General features: G+C 36.3%; 3 protein-coding genes across 3 annotated transcripts; 2 read left to right on the plus strand and 1 right to left on the minus strand.

Annotated features, from left to right (window-relative positions):
• Positions 1 to 832: 832 nt before the first annotated feature.
• Positions 833 to 4345, plus strand: hddc3 (HD domain containing 3). Its single transcript, XM_052135113.1, has 4 exons — positions 833 to 1146; positions 1253 to 1308; positions 2808 to 3048; positions 3154 to 4345. Exons 1-4 carry the CDS (start codon positions 1020 to 1022, stop codon positions 3282 to 3284), a joined length of 555 nt encoding a protein of 184 aa, XP_051991073.1. The 5' UTR covers positions 833 to 1019; the 3' UTR covers positions 3285 to 4345.
• Positions 4346 to 5189: 844 nt separating this feature from the next.
• On the plus strand, positions 5190 to 10332 carry LOC127646220 (microfibrillar-associated protein 1-like). Its single transcript, XM_052129724.1, has 8 exons — positions 5190 to 5391; positions 6651 to 6867; positions 6979 to 7111; positions 7195 to 7382; positions 7736 to 8005; positions 8110 to 8269; positions 8352 to 8441; positions 8820 to 10332. Exons 1-8 carry the CDS (start codon positions 5310 to 5312, stop codon positions 8997 to 8999), a joined length of 1320 nt encoding a protein of 439 aa, XP_051985684.1. The 5' UTR covers positions 5190 to 5309; the 3' UTR covers positions 9000 to 10332.
• Positions 10333 to 10815: 483 nt separating this feature from the next.
• On the minus strand, positions 10816 to 13343 carry LOC127646231 (huntingtin-interacting protein K). Its single transcript, XM_052129732.1, has 4 exons — positions 13165 to 13343; positions 11296 to 11351; positions 11137 to 11188; positions 10816 to 11047 (listed from the first exon to the last, which is right to left on the minus strand). Exons 1-4 carry the CDS (start codon positions 13324 to 13326, stop codon positions 10952 to 10954), a joined length of 366 nt encoding a protein of 121 aa, XP_051985692.1. The 5' UTR covers positions 13327 to 13343; the 3' UTR covers positions 10816 to 10951.
• Between the last annotated feature and the right edge of the window lie 2372 nt (positions 13344 to 15715).

The raw sequence follows: 15715 nt of genomic DNA on the forward strand, positions 1-15715 counted from the left end.
AAATAGCTTGACATATTTAACACAGATCTAGTGACCTGATTAAATTGACAAAAACAAACTATTCAAAACTATTCAAACTGATCAAACTATTACCTCACAAACATAATGCAAAAAGCATAACTTAAAGAACACTCATGCGCTGATATAAACTCCACAATGTGTGTATAAAAGAAGGATTGTCCTTTGTTTTTGTTTTTCTGCAGTGCATTTCATGTAATGCTGCCAATCAAGAACGATATGCCGATATCTCTCATGTAGCATCTCTAGATTATTCGTTTAGAGCTACATCAATGCCGATAAAAAAAAATATGGATGAATGAGTATTGTTTAAAGCAGCTTTGTAGAAATGAACGGAGCCACATTAATCGGAGTGTCTAACTGACGGCCTATTACGTAAAGGGTTGTTTCTGCTCATGAAACTCACCTGTTATTGGCTGGATGGTCACTCAATCAGCCCAAAGTAACAAAACGTGATGAATACTGTATACAAATCCACCATTTGGACAGTAACAGGTATGGGTTTAGCTTGGAACAGTGTGGCGGATAAAAATCACCTTTTTAAAGAGTGCGGTGGACGTGTCTCCCACGTCCCTCGCGGCTGGTACGCCCTTGAGCAAAACAATGGATATACTGACAACACCACATTGAAGCAGGTTTACATCAGCAGCCCGAACTGTCATTTACAACTGAATCATTCAGGCACCTGATCGGGACAATTAATCATTTAAACACGGTCATTTAGTTATCCGCATTCATTTAAATATGACGTGAATTAGAGACGAACTGAATTCATATAGTACCTCCTCTTCTTTTCCCGGAAGTGGTTTTGAAGCCGCACTGAAGCTTGTTTTACTACGGACACCTTAGATCAGCGGGGAAAAACACATGTATATTTTATAGAAAGTGTATTAAGTAAAATTAGCCTTGACTTTCATATTCGGGTTAATTTAATATTCAGGGTGACTTGTACACGTAACAGTCTGAATATTTCATTAATTATTAGACTCAGGTAGTCTTTTATGAATGTAATTATGAGCTCGGCGTCTACTGCAGTGCTGCTGGAAACGATCAACTTTGCCGCAGAGAAACATCGTAATCAGCGCCGTAAAGATCCCGATGCCACACCATACATTAATCACCCCATAGGTACAAGGTATTAGTAGTTATGAGGTGGCTAAATAATATCTAATCTGTTGTCACGACCGTGTGGTTTTATGCAACGTACAGTTAACAAAACCCCTCATTTTCACAGGGGTGGCAAGGATTTTAAGCCATGAGGGTGGAATCACAGATATCGAAGTTTTGCAAGTGAGTTTTTGTTGTTTGTGGGTTGAGTGTGGTGTGCTCTTAAAGGTGCACTCAGTATTATTTGTCCTTAGTGAACAAGTTTTACTCGTAAAGAAATTAATTGAAACTTTTGAACCTGTAAAAAATCAGGACTTCTCTCAAGGGATGAACAGTCCATTAATATCAGTAACCATTAAATAGCTGTTTCGTCTACACAGAGAGGGTCCCCTCATTGGGGCTGCCATTTTGGTATCACATAACTTTACCTTTTTCACAGAAGGCGCGTTTCTGCCTTAGCAGCGTAAATCTTGCAATTTTTTTATATTATAATTTTATTTAAATATTGAGTGTAAATTGTTAACATTGTGCTTTATTATTATTATTATTATTATTATTGTATTACCCTGGAATTAGTAAAAAAAAAAACTGTTTACCACAGCTGGGGGGTTCGATTACAGCTGCTGAGAGAGTGACCGTAAATTTGGCATCTTCTCCCTTCGGAGTCAGATGATCAGGTGGTCTTAATCCACCGCTCTTAATTTTTTTCCTCTTCTGGAAAGTCATTAAAATGCAATAGTGAATTTTTCTTTTGATCTTGGAGCAAATAGTTTAGTGAAAATAATATTTGCTGTGATCTCCCATTTACCACTGTCGAAGTTTACCTTGCAAATGTTTACTTCCGTGTTCCAAAACCCGGCGTGTGAAAAATGTCTATATTACTCTCTTAAGATGCCTTCATGTGCTTTCAGAATTAAAGTTAATACGAGATTGTTGCACATGTTTAACCCCAACTAGGAAACTTTGAGGTCATTTTGTTACCTGTATTTCATGGGCGGAAATCATGGGGGGGTCGGGGGTCATTTTGATATAATTTTCGCCCCTGCTGTATTTTCAAGTTGAGAGGAGATGTAAAATTTCAACTTGGCAGAAGATAGTATGGTTTCTGTAGTAAATGGTAGGTTGTATTAATTTCCCTAAATGCAGCAACCTTGTTATAACTTCTTGCTTTGGTCATATACATTTATGTGAATCAGTAACCATTTGATGTATGTTGTAAAATTTACATAGAGAAAATGCCATGTATTTGACCAAAATTCCACCGTCGTGAGCAAGCTTGTATTCTTGTATACATGAGTTTCCCAAGAAGAATGCAAAAATGAACCTGATGTTGTCCATATTTCGAACAGCAAAGCACTTCAATGTGACATACTCATAATTACAACTTCGGAAGAAGGATGATTCTGATTGACACAAACCCATAATCACATAAAAAAAATAAAAAATAAATGCAGAATCACATTAACAAAAATTACTTGATGCACCTTTAAAGGCAATTATCAGTTGTAAGCTTTGTTTTGTTAAAAAAGGAAACAGTCTTTATTTGGTTAGTTATGGTTATGAAAATAGTTTTTTTTTCAAGAATTTGCTCAGTTGTGATTTATTTCAAAAGCCAATGGTATTTTTTTTAAAGCATCTCTGTTATTTAAGCTTGAGACTGACCTTATGCACTTGTAACACAGGCAGCATTGCTTCATGACACTGTAGAAGACACTGACACAACCGTTGAGGAGCTGGAGTCTGTGTTTGGACCAACAGTGGCGAGAATTGTCCAGGAGGTGACCGATGACAAGACACTCCCAAAAGAAGAGAGAAAACGCCTACAAGTGGAACATGCACCACACCGCAGCCAACAGGCCAAGCTGGTTAAACTAGCTGATAAGTTGTATAATTTACGGGACCTCAATCGTTGCACCCCCATAGGTGAGATAGTCCTACTGCTCAAGAGATTTGTGTGACCATGAATACATATCCAATCTGTAATTTTACTACTTGTGTAAAGATGCCGTCTTCTATCTTTCTTGACAGGTTGGACAACAGAAAGAGTTCACAAATACTTTGTATGGGCATCTCAAGTGGTAAAAGGGCTTCGTGGCACCAACACAGCGCTTGAGGAAAAACTGCAGCAGCTATTTTTGGAGAGAGGAGTGCAGTTGTAATGGTGCTTTTATAATGCATTTGATCATCATTCATGGAATGCTCCTAGCCATAAAAAAGATTTTGAAATGTTTTTCTGAAATTTAAATATTCTGTGTGTGTGAGTGTGTATTTCACCCTTTCTTTGTTATATAATAATAATGGACAAAGGCATGCACTGTTATGAACTGCAATTAAAGTTTTGGAGAAGGTTAACAAAAAGTTATGTATTATTATTCCTAAACTGATTAATAGGAATAATAATGATCTAAAAAGTACTGCTGCTTCTCCCTGATAAAGATTTTCCAATGGTGACGACAGATAAAATACCACATGAATTGTTTCTAAATACACTGTGAAAGCTTGATATTAGCCACCAGTGTCGTGTGATTCCAGAAAATATATTTAAATAAAATTACAAATATTCTGAGTCTTAAATTTGTACTAGTCCGTAGATTATTTATTTTTTGTGAAATCATAATGAATATGCAATTACAATAAAACAACAAAATTTAGATAATATGAAGACACAACAAATTAATCTTTAAAAAAAAAACATTGTTTTCAACTAAGTTATATGTTTGCTGACTAATACGTTTCCAAGTCAAGGTAGTAGAAATTATCATTGGGAAATTAACCATGTATCTTTTCCCATACACACAAAATATGTTAATACTAGATAATAAATACCCACCATCAGAGTTTCTTAAACATAGACTTAATAATAATTGCACTTTTTGTGATGTCAAAATTAAATCAACCCATCATTTGTTTTTCTATTGTGTATTCTGGAACACATGTAGAACTGGCTTAAACTTAATAAATTCATTAACTGAATTTGATAATAATTATATAACTTTTATAATAACAGAAGATGATCCCGTTTTTATTTTATTTTACATTATTTTGGGGAAATGCAATATCCATAAATTAAAGTGCTTTAAAACAACCATTAGGCCTATTATCTGTATTTCAAAAACAATTCCAGATTTATTGTAGGTCCTTAAAATATGTAAAAAGACAAATTGCTTTTTTATGTTCTTTTTTATTTTATGGTTGTTGTGAAAGGTGCTATACAAATAAAAATTACTTGACTTTATTGTTGGAATGCCTTATATTAATTGTGGTTTTGAATGAAATAATAATAACACATCCCTGATCTCTGCCTGCATCACATCAGTTTATTGATGGACTACACTCTGGAATATATAGACTAACAATTGCCAACAAAAGCCTTCATCAGCCAATTAACAAGGACAATTGCACCTATGTGAACTTCTGCAGTAAACCCAGGATGGACTTCAAAGGCATTGGTCATTAATCTTACAGTTCAAACAAAATTGATGTTTAAACACTGACCCTTGACACTTACTTAGTTTAATAATTTTAAACCATGAATTTAACTATACATAAGTAATATTTACATTATATTCATGATGTTAGTCAGAGGGGAACTGGCTCCCACAGTGAGTCTGTTTTCTCCCAAGGTTATTTTTTTCCATTAATCTACATCTCAATGGAGTTGAGACAGTCGCCTTCAGCTTGCTCACTGGGGTTATTATTACAATTATTAATTACTTATTTTTAAACACGATAAACAGTCGTATTTTATCTAATTACGCAATGATGATTCATCGACATTATAGACATTACAGTTTTATCGTCTGTTAATGCTGATCTTCTGTAAAGCTGCTTTGATGTGTGTTGTGAAAGGCGCTAATAAAATTGACTTGAATTGTCTTAATAATAATAACATACGTGACTTTCAGAAATAATATGCAGCTGATAACCCTATAGGCTATAGCCAAAGGTAATGTCAGGGCAATGTATTGAAAAATAAAGTCGCAATTGAAGGTAGGAACCGGAGATATCAGGAACTATTAGATAAGGCAGTGTTTCTGGGAGATAATTTAAACGGTAATCCACTGGCGTAAGATTTCCGGGTCGTTCATGATAGTTGCAAAGGGACTGTAAATAGTTTTTTAACGGAGGTTTCCATCGATTGTTGTTTTTTTATAGTGTAAAGGGATCAGTGTGAGCTGTCCAAAATGTCTGGACCAAACGCATTAAATGCCAAGCAGCCGCCGATTCAGTCGACGGCAGGAGCCGTGCCGATTCGAAATGAAAAAGGTAAATAAGACAAGCACTTAGCTTTCATTATTAGCATGAGTATTGACAACATGATCCGCTTGATGATGAAAACACTGATATAAATGAGTAGAGCCGCTGGCACATTGCTAAACGTTCCAGTAATGTTCAGTTTATTGACAAAGTCTATACGTTTAGCAGTGTGCCAGCGTCTCTACTCATTTCTATGAACTTCATCTTGTAGCTGTGCACCTGCATTCCTTTTAGATGTGCACTGATATCTAAACACTGATATAAGACATAGCAACAATCTGTAATGACACTGGATCATATTAGTTGACTAGACTGCTGCAGGATGCTGATGTCATATTCTTCCACAGTGTGTTTGTTTATTTGTTGTGGTGGTTTTATTGGGAACAATTGTTAGTCTTGATGTTTCTTAAAATGTGTATTTACAAGTTGTATTTTTGTTTGTACTTTTTGATTTGTGAATTATTCCCACATACATTAATTGAAACTACTTGTGTTTGAAATAACAAATCCCAAATAGCAATTTATTTTTTTTAAAGAGATGTTTCACCAAATAATAATAATTATTTCATCATTTACTCACCCTTATGTAATTCCAGATGTGTTTGACTTTCTTTCTTCTCCAGAACATACAATAGAACAGTTTATATTTTAGAAGAATATCTCCGCTCTGTTGGTCCATACAGTGCAAGTGAATGTTTGCCAGAAATTACTAAAAGCTCATAAAGGCAGCATAAAAGTTATTCATACAAATCTATGTCTTCTGAAGCTATATGATAGGTGTGGATGAGAAACAGATACATATTTATTATTATTTACTATCAATCTCCACTTTCACATTCTTTTTTTTTTTTTGGTTTTGGCAACTTGCATTCTTCGTGCAAATCGCCGCCTACAGGACAGAGCGTAATTCTCACACTCATACCATCCCAGGTGTGCATGACTTACTTTCTTCTGCTGAACACAAAGATTTTTAAAAGAGGAATATCTCAGCTTTTTAGGTCCACACAATGCAAGTGAATGGTGACCAGAACTTTGAAGCTCCAAAAAAAAGCACATAAAAGGCAGCACAAAAGTTATCTATAAGACTCAAGTGGTTAAATGAATGTCTTAAAGTGATTTGATAGGTGAGGGTGAGAGTAAATTATGAGATAATTTTCATTTTTGGGTGAATTGTCCCTTTGCCATTGTTTGAGAGAGTTTCTGTGCAACTTATGAAACCAAAAAGATCATGAAAGTATAATGTTTTTTTTTTCCTTATCAAACTTCAGGTGAAATTTCTATGGAGAAGGTGAAAGTGAAGCGATATGTGTCTGGTAAACGTCCAGACTACGCTCCCATGGAGTCCTCGGATGAAGAGGAGGAAGATTTCCAGTTTGTTAAGAAGGGTAAAGAGGCTGAACAAGAGATGGAAATGGAAGAGGAGGAAAAATCAGATCCTCGTCTTCGACGTCTCCAGAATCGAGCTTCTGAGGATGTTGAAGAAAGGTATAGCTAATCCATCTGTGTAGTACTCTCTTATTATAAATACATATTGTTTAACCATGTACAAGGGATCTGTTGATGCCAGTGTGTAATGCATTTTTATTTCTCCCATAGACTTGCGAGACACCGGCAGATAGCTGAGCCAGAGCTCATTGTTCAAAGCAGTGAGGACTCCGATGAGGGAACCTGGCACCCTGAGCGAGAGGAGAGCAGTGAAGATGAAGAGGAGGAGGAAGTTGATGATGAAGTGGGTTACTTCAACTAAATATTTCTTGTCTATGTATTTAGTAGATGAGTTTACAAAACAATGGTATTATGTCTTATGCATAGGAAATTGAGAGAAGACGAGCAATGATGCGGCAACGAGCACAAGAGAGGAAGAACGAGGAAATGGAGATTATGGAGGTGGAGGAGGAGGGGAAATCTGGTGCCGAGTCTGAATCCGAGTCCGAGTATGAAGAATACACAGATAGTGAGGATGAAACTGAGCCTCGTTTAAAACCTGTGTTCATCCGCAAGTAAGTGTCAAGTCTGTTTATACAGCAAACAGAGATCTTTTACACTACATTGTTTGCAAAGGCAGTAAACGTTAGCAGTCCTTTTATAGGTGTTTAGTGGTGGGTAAATTTGGAATTAGTGTAGCAGCCAGCCAATCAGATTGAAATTGGCAATATTTTCCAGCTCTTGCAGTTTTATTATGCAAAATGCATCAGCCGATTTGAGAATTATCTGTGGCTGTGCTGACTAAGACTGAATTTAGCTTGCTTTGTAGAGCTAGACAATGGATTTGCATCACAAATGTGACAAGGTTCTCTGACTCTTGTGATCTGATGTGATTTTTTTTCTTCTCCATTTCAATGTGATTTATCAGGAAGGACAGAGTTACAGTCGCGGAACGAGAAGCAGAGGAGCAGAGACAAAAAGAGCTGGAAGTAGAGGCTAAAAAACAAGCTGAAGAAAGGCGACGCTACACACTGAAGATTGTAGAGGAAGAGGCAAAGAAAGAGTTTGAGGAGAACAAACGTTCACTGGCCGCTCTTGATGCTCTGGATACGGATGGAGAAAATGAGGAGGAAGAGTATGAGGCCTGGAAAGTGAGAGAACTGAAGCGTATTAAGAGGGACAGAGAAGCCAGAGAAGTGTGAGTTGTCATACTTTGAACCAAGAACCGTTTAGATGCGCATGGCCTTTGATTAGAAAAGAAGTTGTGTATGATTTACAGTGGCATTTCTTTTTTTTTAACAGAATAGAGAAAGAGAAGGCAGAAATCGAGAGATTTCACAATCTTACAGAGGAGGAACGCAGAGCTGAACTGCGCAACAGTGGGAAAGTCATCACCAACAAAGCAACAAAGGGCAAATACAAGTTTCTGCAGAAGTACTACCACAGAGGAGCGTTCTTCATGGTGAGTTATGGCATATGATCAGTTGAAGACATGATTGTTATTTATTCTTCATGTCTGATAAATGTTGCATCTTGTTCTGCAGAATGATGAGCAAGACGTCTTCAGGAGAGACTTCAGTGCTCCAACTCTTGAGGACCATTTCAACAAAACAATCTTGCCCAAAGTCATGCAGGTAAGTGCCATGTGTTCAAACACATTATGTTGATGGTCTCTTCATAAACTCCATTCTATAGCCTAGATGTTTATTTAAATTAAGGTCAGTATATTTTTTTTGTATTTGTTTCATGTTTGTTTTTTATTTATTTATTTTTTAGGGGAGCAATGTGAAAGTGTATGGCCTGATCTGGTTTGTTATGGGGCAGAAACCCCAAACAGATCTTCCTAGTGATTACAATGTATTGACTAGTTTAGTGCAGTCGTAGCTGCCTAATGACACAACCTTAAAATCAATCCCTGGATCAAATCCAGCATTTCAGTAACCTAGTAGTTGGGCATCCATGTTTAAGACTAATATAACAACTAATTATTCCATGTGCTCTACAATTTGCAGGTCAAAAACTTTGGACGTTCTGGACGTACAAAATACACACATCTGGTGGATCAGGACACCACTTCATTTGATTCTGCCTGGGCTCAGGAGAGTGCTCAGAACAGCAAGTTCTTCAAACAGAAGGCAGGGGGAGTGAGAGATGTGTTTGATCGTCCAACAGTGCATAAGAGAAAGACATGAACATATCTTAATCCTAAAAGAGCAAACTGAGCTCAAACATGGACTGATTTAAACTTAGTTTTGTCTGTCACCCATTATTTACCAATGACTTGTGCTAATGTTGGGAAAAAACATTAAGACAACAATTCTTTATTGCATTTTAATTAATTGTGTGCATCTAATGTTTCGGTTATTGTACAGAATTTTGAGTATTTAGTTTTTAGTATCTATTTGTAAAAAAAAAAAAAAAACTTTGTATTCCACTCGCAACACTGTAAACCTTAATGCTCAAGTAATTGTATCAAATAGGGAACATTTTAATTAAACAAATTGTTTGGGTGGCGCCTGGGTAGCTCAGCGAGTAAAGACCACTACCATCCCTGTAGTCGGAAGTTTGAATCCAAGGCGTGCTGAATGACTCCAGCCAGGTCTCCTAAGCAACCAAATTGGCCTGGTTGCAAGGGAGGGTAGAGTCACATGGGGTAACCTCCTCGTGGTCACTATAATGTGTGGTTCTTGGTGGAGTGCATGGTAAGTTGTGCATGGATGCTGCGGAGAATAGCGTGAAGCCTCCACACGTGCTAGGTCTCCACGGTAACACGCTCAACATGCCATGTGATAAAATGCGCAGATTGACTGTCTGAAACGTGGAGGCAACTGAGATTCGTGAGTCACTACGCTACCATGAGGACTTTGAGCGCATTGGGAATTCCAAATTGGGGAGAAAATAAAACCATATACACAATAATTATACATGAGTATTTAGAATTTTCTATATTTTGAGTTGAAGGAACTGACACCTTATAATTAACATGAATTATTTTGAGTTTATTTAACAGACTTTAAGCCTCTTTAAATTTACAGAAATGTAACTCCCCAATTGAACTTCAAGATGTCCAGTATCCACTCAATCTACACCACCAATGTTGCAATGGAAGCATGTTTTTGTCATGCAGCTTTGTTGCATTGAACAGAGTAGCTGAAACTACAAATTTATCCAAAAAGCTTTTTTTTTTTTTTTTTTAAAGCTATTATTAAAAAAGATTTGTTTGTTTTGTTAACTGAATTGGGGGATTTCTAATTGATGCTTTACGTGGCACACAAGGAAAATAAATGTTAAAATGTATCTTAATGCATCTTTGTGATAGATGAATGTAAAGGTGGAAGGCATGTTTAATATTGTTATTTAGAAGATTTTCTGTTATATTGGAGTTTTATGTTACAATTATGGTGAATAGTGGAGCTTGAGATTAGGTTGAAGACAGGTACAATTCATGCATGTTCAATATTGCTTTACTCATTGAGCAATAAGTATGCTAAACAAAGTGTTGATACAATCGAGTTTATAAAGGAAAGAGATTAATTCAAATAAAGTTTTTTAGAGGAATTTGTCAGCTCTGTAGGTCCTCACTGAAAGTGAATGTGTGCCAAAATGTTTAATCTTAAAATCCACAAAGGGAGCATAAAATGTAATCCACTTGACTCCAGTGGTTAAATCCATGTTCAGACATAATGGTGCGTGTGGGTATCATATCGCTTCTGAACATATGGATATAACCAGAGTCGTCTGGAGTAATTTTATGTTGCGTAATATGGATTTTGGAGCTTCAACATTTTGGCACCCATTCACTTGCAGTGAGGACCTACAGAGCTGAGAAATTCTTCTAAAAATTATTTGTGTTCTGCAGAAGAAAGTCATACACATCATGAGAGAATTGTCATACTTTTTGGCGAACTATCCCTTTAATTTAACATGTCTAATTTAATTATTACAATTAGGTTCCCTCTTCTTGAAATATTTAAGTTCTGCTAACTTATTAGGGTTTAAAGTGAATGCATCACCAAAATAAATTGAGCTACTGCTAAATGAAACAAGCAAACTACTGTTAAAAAAAAGTTCCTTTATTACAGACTAAATACAGTGTGAAAGCCAAAGAAAAGCTTTTGATAGGCGGGAAAGCAGTCCAATCAACTCAGTTGGTCAATGCAATCAATGCCTCAACAACATTGCCCATGTGTTCTCTCAGACTGCGCTCTGCCAATGCTCTAGGAATCTCCATCTCTCCCATCTGTTAAAGACATTAGCAAATTCATTTACATAAACATGATCAAATACTCTCCTGAAACTAACATAAAAGCTGTAAGCCTATATACTTACAATGAGCTCCACATCTTCCTTCTTTATTGTTACTTTAGCCAATTCTTTTTCTCTGTAAAGGTGATAAAAAGGGAATTGTCATGGTTATTTCTTAATGATAAAATATTCAGCCATGGATCAGTGGTTATATCAAAATAATCAGGGATCAAATTGTCTTACCTTTCCTGTTTCGCCTTCTGTTCTCTGGACCTTCTGTCTCCGATCACGGACATGGCCTTTAAAGATACATGTATATCAATAATTAGACATGAAGACTCATAACAGGTATGATGAGAAATTATTTATCTATACAACTTGTTGAAAATAAAACCATATGCTACAGTATGTCACTTTAACATTCTCACTTGTTTATTGAGACAATACAGTGCTGTGAAAAAGTATTTGCCCCTTTCTGATTTCTTATATTTCGGTGTAGTTTTCATACTAAATTGTTTTAGATCTTAACAAGATGTAACAAAACAAAAACCAGAGTAAACACAAAATACAGTTTTCAAATATATATATATTTATATTGTTTTGAAGCAAAAAAGTCACCAAACACCTATACCACCCATGTGAAAAATGAACTGCCCCTTTAAACTTAATAGCTGGTTGTACCACCTTCAGCAGCCACAAGCAAACACTTCTGATAACTGGAGATCAGTCTTTCAAAACGCTGTGGTGGAATTTTGCCCACACTTCTTTGCAGAACTGCTTTAGTTAAGCCACACTGTTTTTTTTTTGTTTTTTTTAGCATGAACTGCCCATTTAAGGTCCTGCCTCAGCATCTCAATCAGATTCAAGTCAAGACTTTGACTAGGCCACTCCAAAACTTTAATTTAGCTTCTTTTGAGCCATTCAGAGGTGGACTTACTCAAATGCTTTGGATAATTGTCTTGCTGCATAATCCAGTTGCGCTTGAGCTTCAAATCATGGCCTGATGACCGGACGCTCTCCTTTAGGATTTTCTGGTAGAGAGCAGAGTTCATGTTTCCCTCAATTATTGCAAGTCACCCTGATCCTGAAGCAGAAAAGCATCCCCACACCATCACACTACCACCACTATGCTTGACCGTAGGTATAATGTTCATTTTGTGGAATTCTGTGTTTAATTTACGCCAGACCCGTCTTCCAAACAATTCCACTTTCGACTCATCAGTCCACAGAACATTCTCCCAAAAGGTGTGATTTGGCAAAATTCAGACGAGCCTTAATGTTCTTCTGGGTTAGCAGTGGTTTTTCGCCTCACCACTCTTCCATAGATGGCATTTTTGGCCAGTGTCTTTCTAGTGGAGTCATGATCAGTGACCTTTATTGATGCGAGAGAGCCCTGCAGTTCCTTGGATGCTGTCCTTGGCTTTTTTTGTGACTTACTGGATAAGTCATCGCTGAGCTCTTTGGAGGAATGTTGGAAGGTCAGCCACTACTGGGAAGGTACTGTGCCAAGTTTTCTCCATTTGGAGTTAATGGCTCTCACTGTGGTACTTTGGAGTCCAAGAGCCTTTGAAACAGCTTTGTACCCCTTCCCAGACTGATGTATTTCAACCACATTTTTCCTCATTATTTCGACCTCGGCATAGTGTGCTACTGGGTGAGACCTTTTAGCCAACCTCATGCTGCTGAAAAAGTTATATTTATATGTTAATTTGAAAGAACATGACTGGCAGTAATCCGGCCTGGGGGTGTCTAGTCCAGCTGAACCCCGCGATGAATGCGGTTTCATTGATTTTGGGATTTAGTAACTAAGGGGGCAAATATTTTTTCACCCACGCCCAGTTAGTATTGGATTATTTTGCTTCAATATATAACATTATTATTTAAAAACCGTATTTTTTTTGACAGTCTCACTCTATAATGAGATCACTTGTTAGCTAACTGGCTAGCCGACTGCTCAATATGTTTAACGTTATCATAAATGTGTGATTAAAGAAGGCATGTCATTATCATGCAAGTATTATTACAGAAGACATCTGCTGTCCATTTCTGCCCCACATATGCACATGGTTACTGAGCTAAGCAGACTAGCTTCTGATGCAACTCTGAACTTACCGTTTCCAAATTCGAACTGGATATTTCTTTTTCCTCCGCATAGTCGGTAACTCTTTCCAGATCAGCAGCTCCACTATCATGTTTGCGAGGCTTTTCTGTGGGTTTTCCAGTGCAGTTTTCCTCAGCCTCTAAATCCAAATCCACATCTCCCTCAGCCGCCATGTTTGCCTCTTCGCACCCGGAACGCAAAAGAACGACCAAGAAAACACCCGAAATGAGATTAATGCAACACACAAAAGTGGTCACGTGCTTTTAAATTAATCAATATGGAACACGTTTTTTAATACACATATATATATATGTATTTTAGGCTCAAAATCACTGTGAATATAAAGAATCCAGGGGTTTAAACAAAACAGAGACATCATTTAAGAAAAATCGTTCAAGCTGTGTATAAAGTAGTAGGCTATTTATCCTAACATTATCAATGTACTGCTATGCTTGTTTCCAGTTTTGTAGACCTGCTATGGTATTTGGTCATTTTTTCCTCATTTAATAAAATTGGGTTCCTTTATCTGAGCAGTACAAGATTTTGTGACTTTTCCTCCATTTGCTATCTGAACATAAAAGAAGAAAAAATTGTATTGTTCATCAACCAAAAAAAAACGGGATTTGTGATCAAAATTGACAGACCATTGAAAATTAATGGGAAAGACCAAAAAAAAAAAAAAAGCATTTAAAAAAATAAAAATAATCTGTCAATTACAATCAATAAATCAGTCACAAAAAACAGACAGAAATTACAGGGTGAGACTCTAAAACATCCTCAGTGCATACATATGCACCCACTCACACGCAAACTTACTTATGCACAAACAAAAATGAACTGGTGAAACTATACCACAGAGCGTTATTTTTTTACATTTGTGAAAAAAAAAAATCTCACAATGCTCAACACACACACACACTCATAATTGAAGGGGTGAGATGATAAAACAAACACAGTCACACACACACAGACATGTTTGCAAAATACATTTTCACTATAGAAAGTTTGAAATTGAAAAATATTTATCTGATTTATAATCTAATTGAGTTTCTGTTTCTTGATGTTCATTTTCTTGACATTATTATGCATTTACTTTGAGTTATTACATTTTTATGTTTGAAATAAATTATTGGTAGAAAAAAAATTCTTATTCTGTGTCTTCACTTTGGAACACCATGGTCAGGTTTGATTGCAAGCACAAGTACTAGACGATTTTAAAATGCGAAACTTTGACAAATAATAGTTTTGATAATGTCTAAATATATCCAAGATATGCATCTTGTGCTAAAATACAAAAATCGTTTACAAGCCATCAGACTCCACAGTAGGTGGCTACATCCATCTACTGGCTGTTACTGGCATGACATGGTTTTCAAATCATGTTATTTATATTTTGTTTACCAGATGGCAGTAATCTGCCACCAATTTATGTCACATTCTCAAATGTTCTTAATTTTTTATTTTTCGAAAACCAAAAAGTGCTGATTTGTATATTAATATTCAACATTATTGTCATTGTGCAGAGTACAGGTACAGAGCCAATGAAATGCAGTTGTTTTCACATATCCCAACTAAGCTGGGGGCAGAGTGCAGGGTCAGGCATGAAACAGCACCCCTGGAGCAGATAGGGTCAAGGGCTTTGCTCAAGGGCCCAACAGTGGTATCTTGGCAGTGCTGGGGCTTGAACCACCAGACTTTCGTCAGTAACCCAGAGCCTTAACCGCTGAGCCACCCATGCAAATTAATGGTGCAATGTAGAAATGTTCATGCAAATAAGATAAAAATAGCATAAAATACCAAAAGAAATGCATCATTTTATTGTTCTTCAAGGAAGGAGAAATGGTCATCATCATTGAAAAAAGTGTTACACCCTTTGGTCAAAAAATGACAGCGAATACCAAAGGGAGGTTTCATTTTTTTATTATCATTGGAGGGTTAAAGAACAACAGAAAAAAGAGATTCTGGATGGCAAATATACATTTGAAAGTTAAAATGTAACTTCTATAGTCATATCATATTTGTGATATATGCCTCATTTTCAATACACTAATTATTAAAAAATAATATTAATAAAACTGTCTTTGATATATTTAGATACCTTCTGCAAGCTAAAACGTCTTACTATGATGACAGCCCCAGAAAAGATGAAGCCGTTTCTGATAGCATCAAACAAAAAGAACAATTAACAATCAAATCCTTAATAAACTTACACTTAAACTTAAGAAGCTGCTTTATATATATATACACACAGAATATATATATATATATATATATACCATGAAAAATGCAAATTTGTTCCTATTATTTTGAGCTTCGGAGTTTAGAGTTTAGTTCTGAAAATTATCCTGTCATTTTATTTAAGAAAACAACCTTGCATACAGACAGGCAGATGTTGTTTGTGCTGTCTAGGTTTAAAATCTTCCACCCACCTATTTTTGTCCCTTAATAGGTTTACTACTGGCAAATACTTAAATCTACACGGTTACTATGTGACTTTCCCTCCTCCTGAGTTGTCCACCTCCTCCTCAACTTATAATCAGCTTAACAAAAAGGATGGCTTTT

The sequence above is a fragment of the Xyrauchen texanus genome, chromosome 1 (assembly GCF_025860055.1).
Source record: "Xyrauchen texanus isolate HMW12.3.18 chromosome 1, RBS_HiC_50CHRs, whole genome shotgun sequence".
Taxonomy (NCBI): domain Eukaryota; kingdom Metazoa; phylum Chordata; class Actinopteri; order Cypriniformes; family Catostomidae; genus Xyrauchen; species Xyrauchen texanus.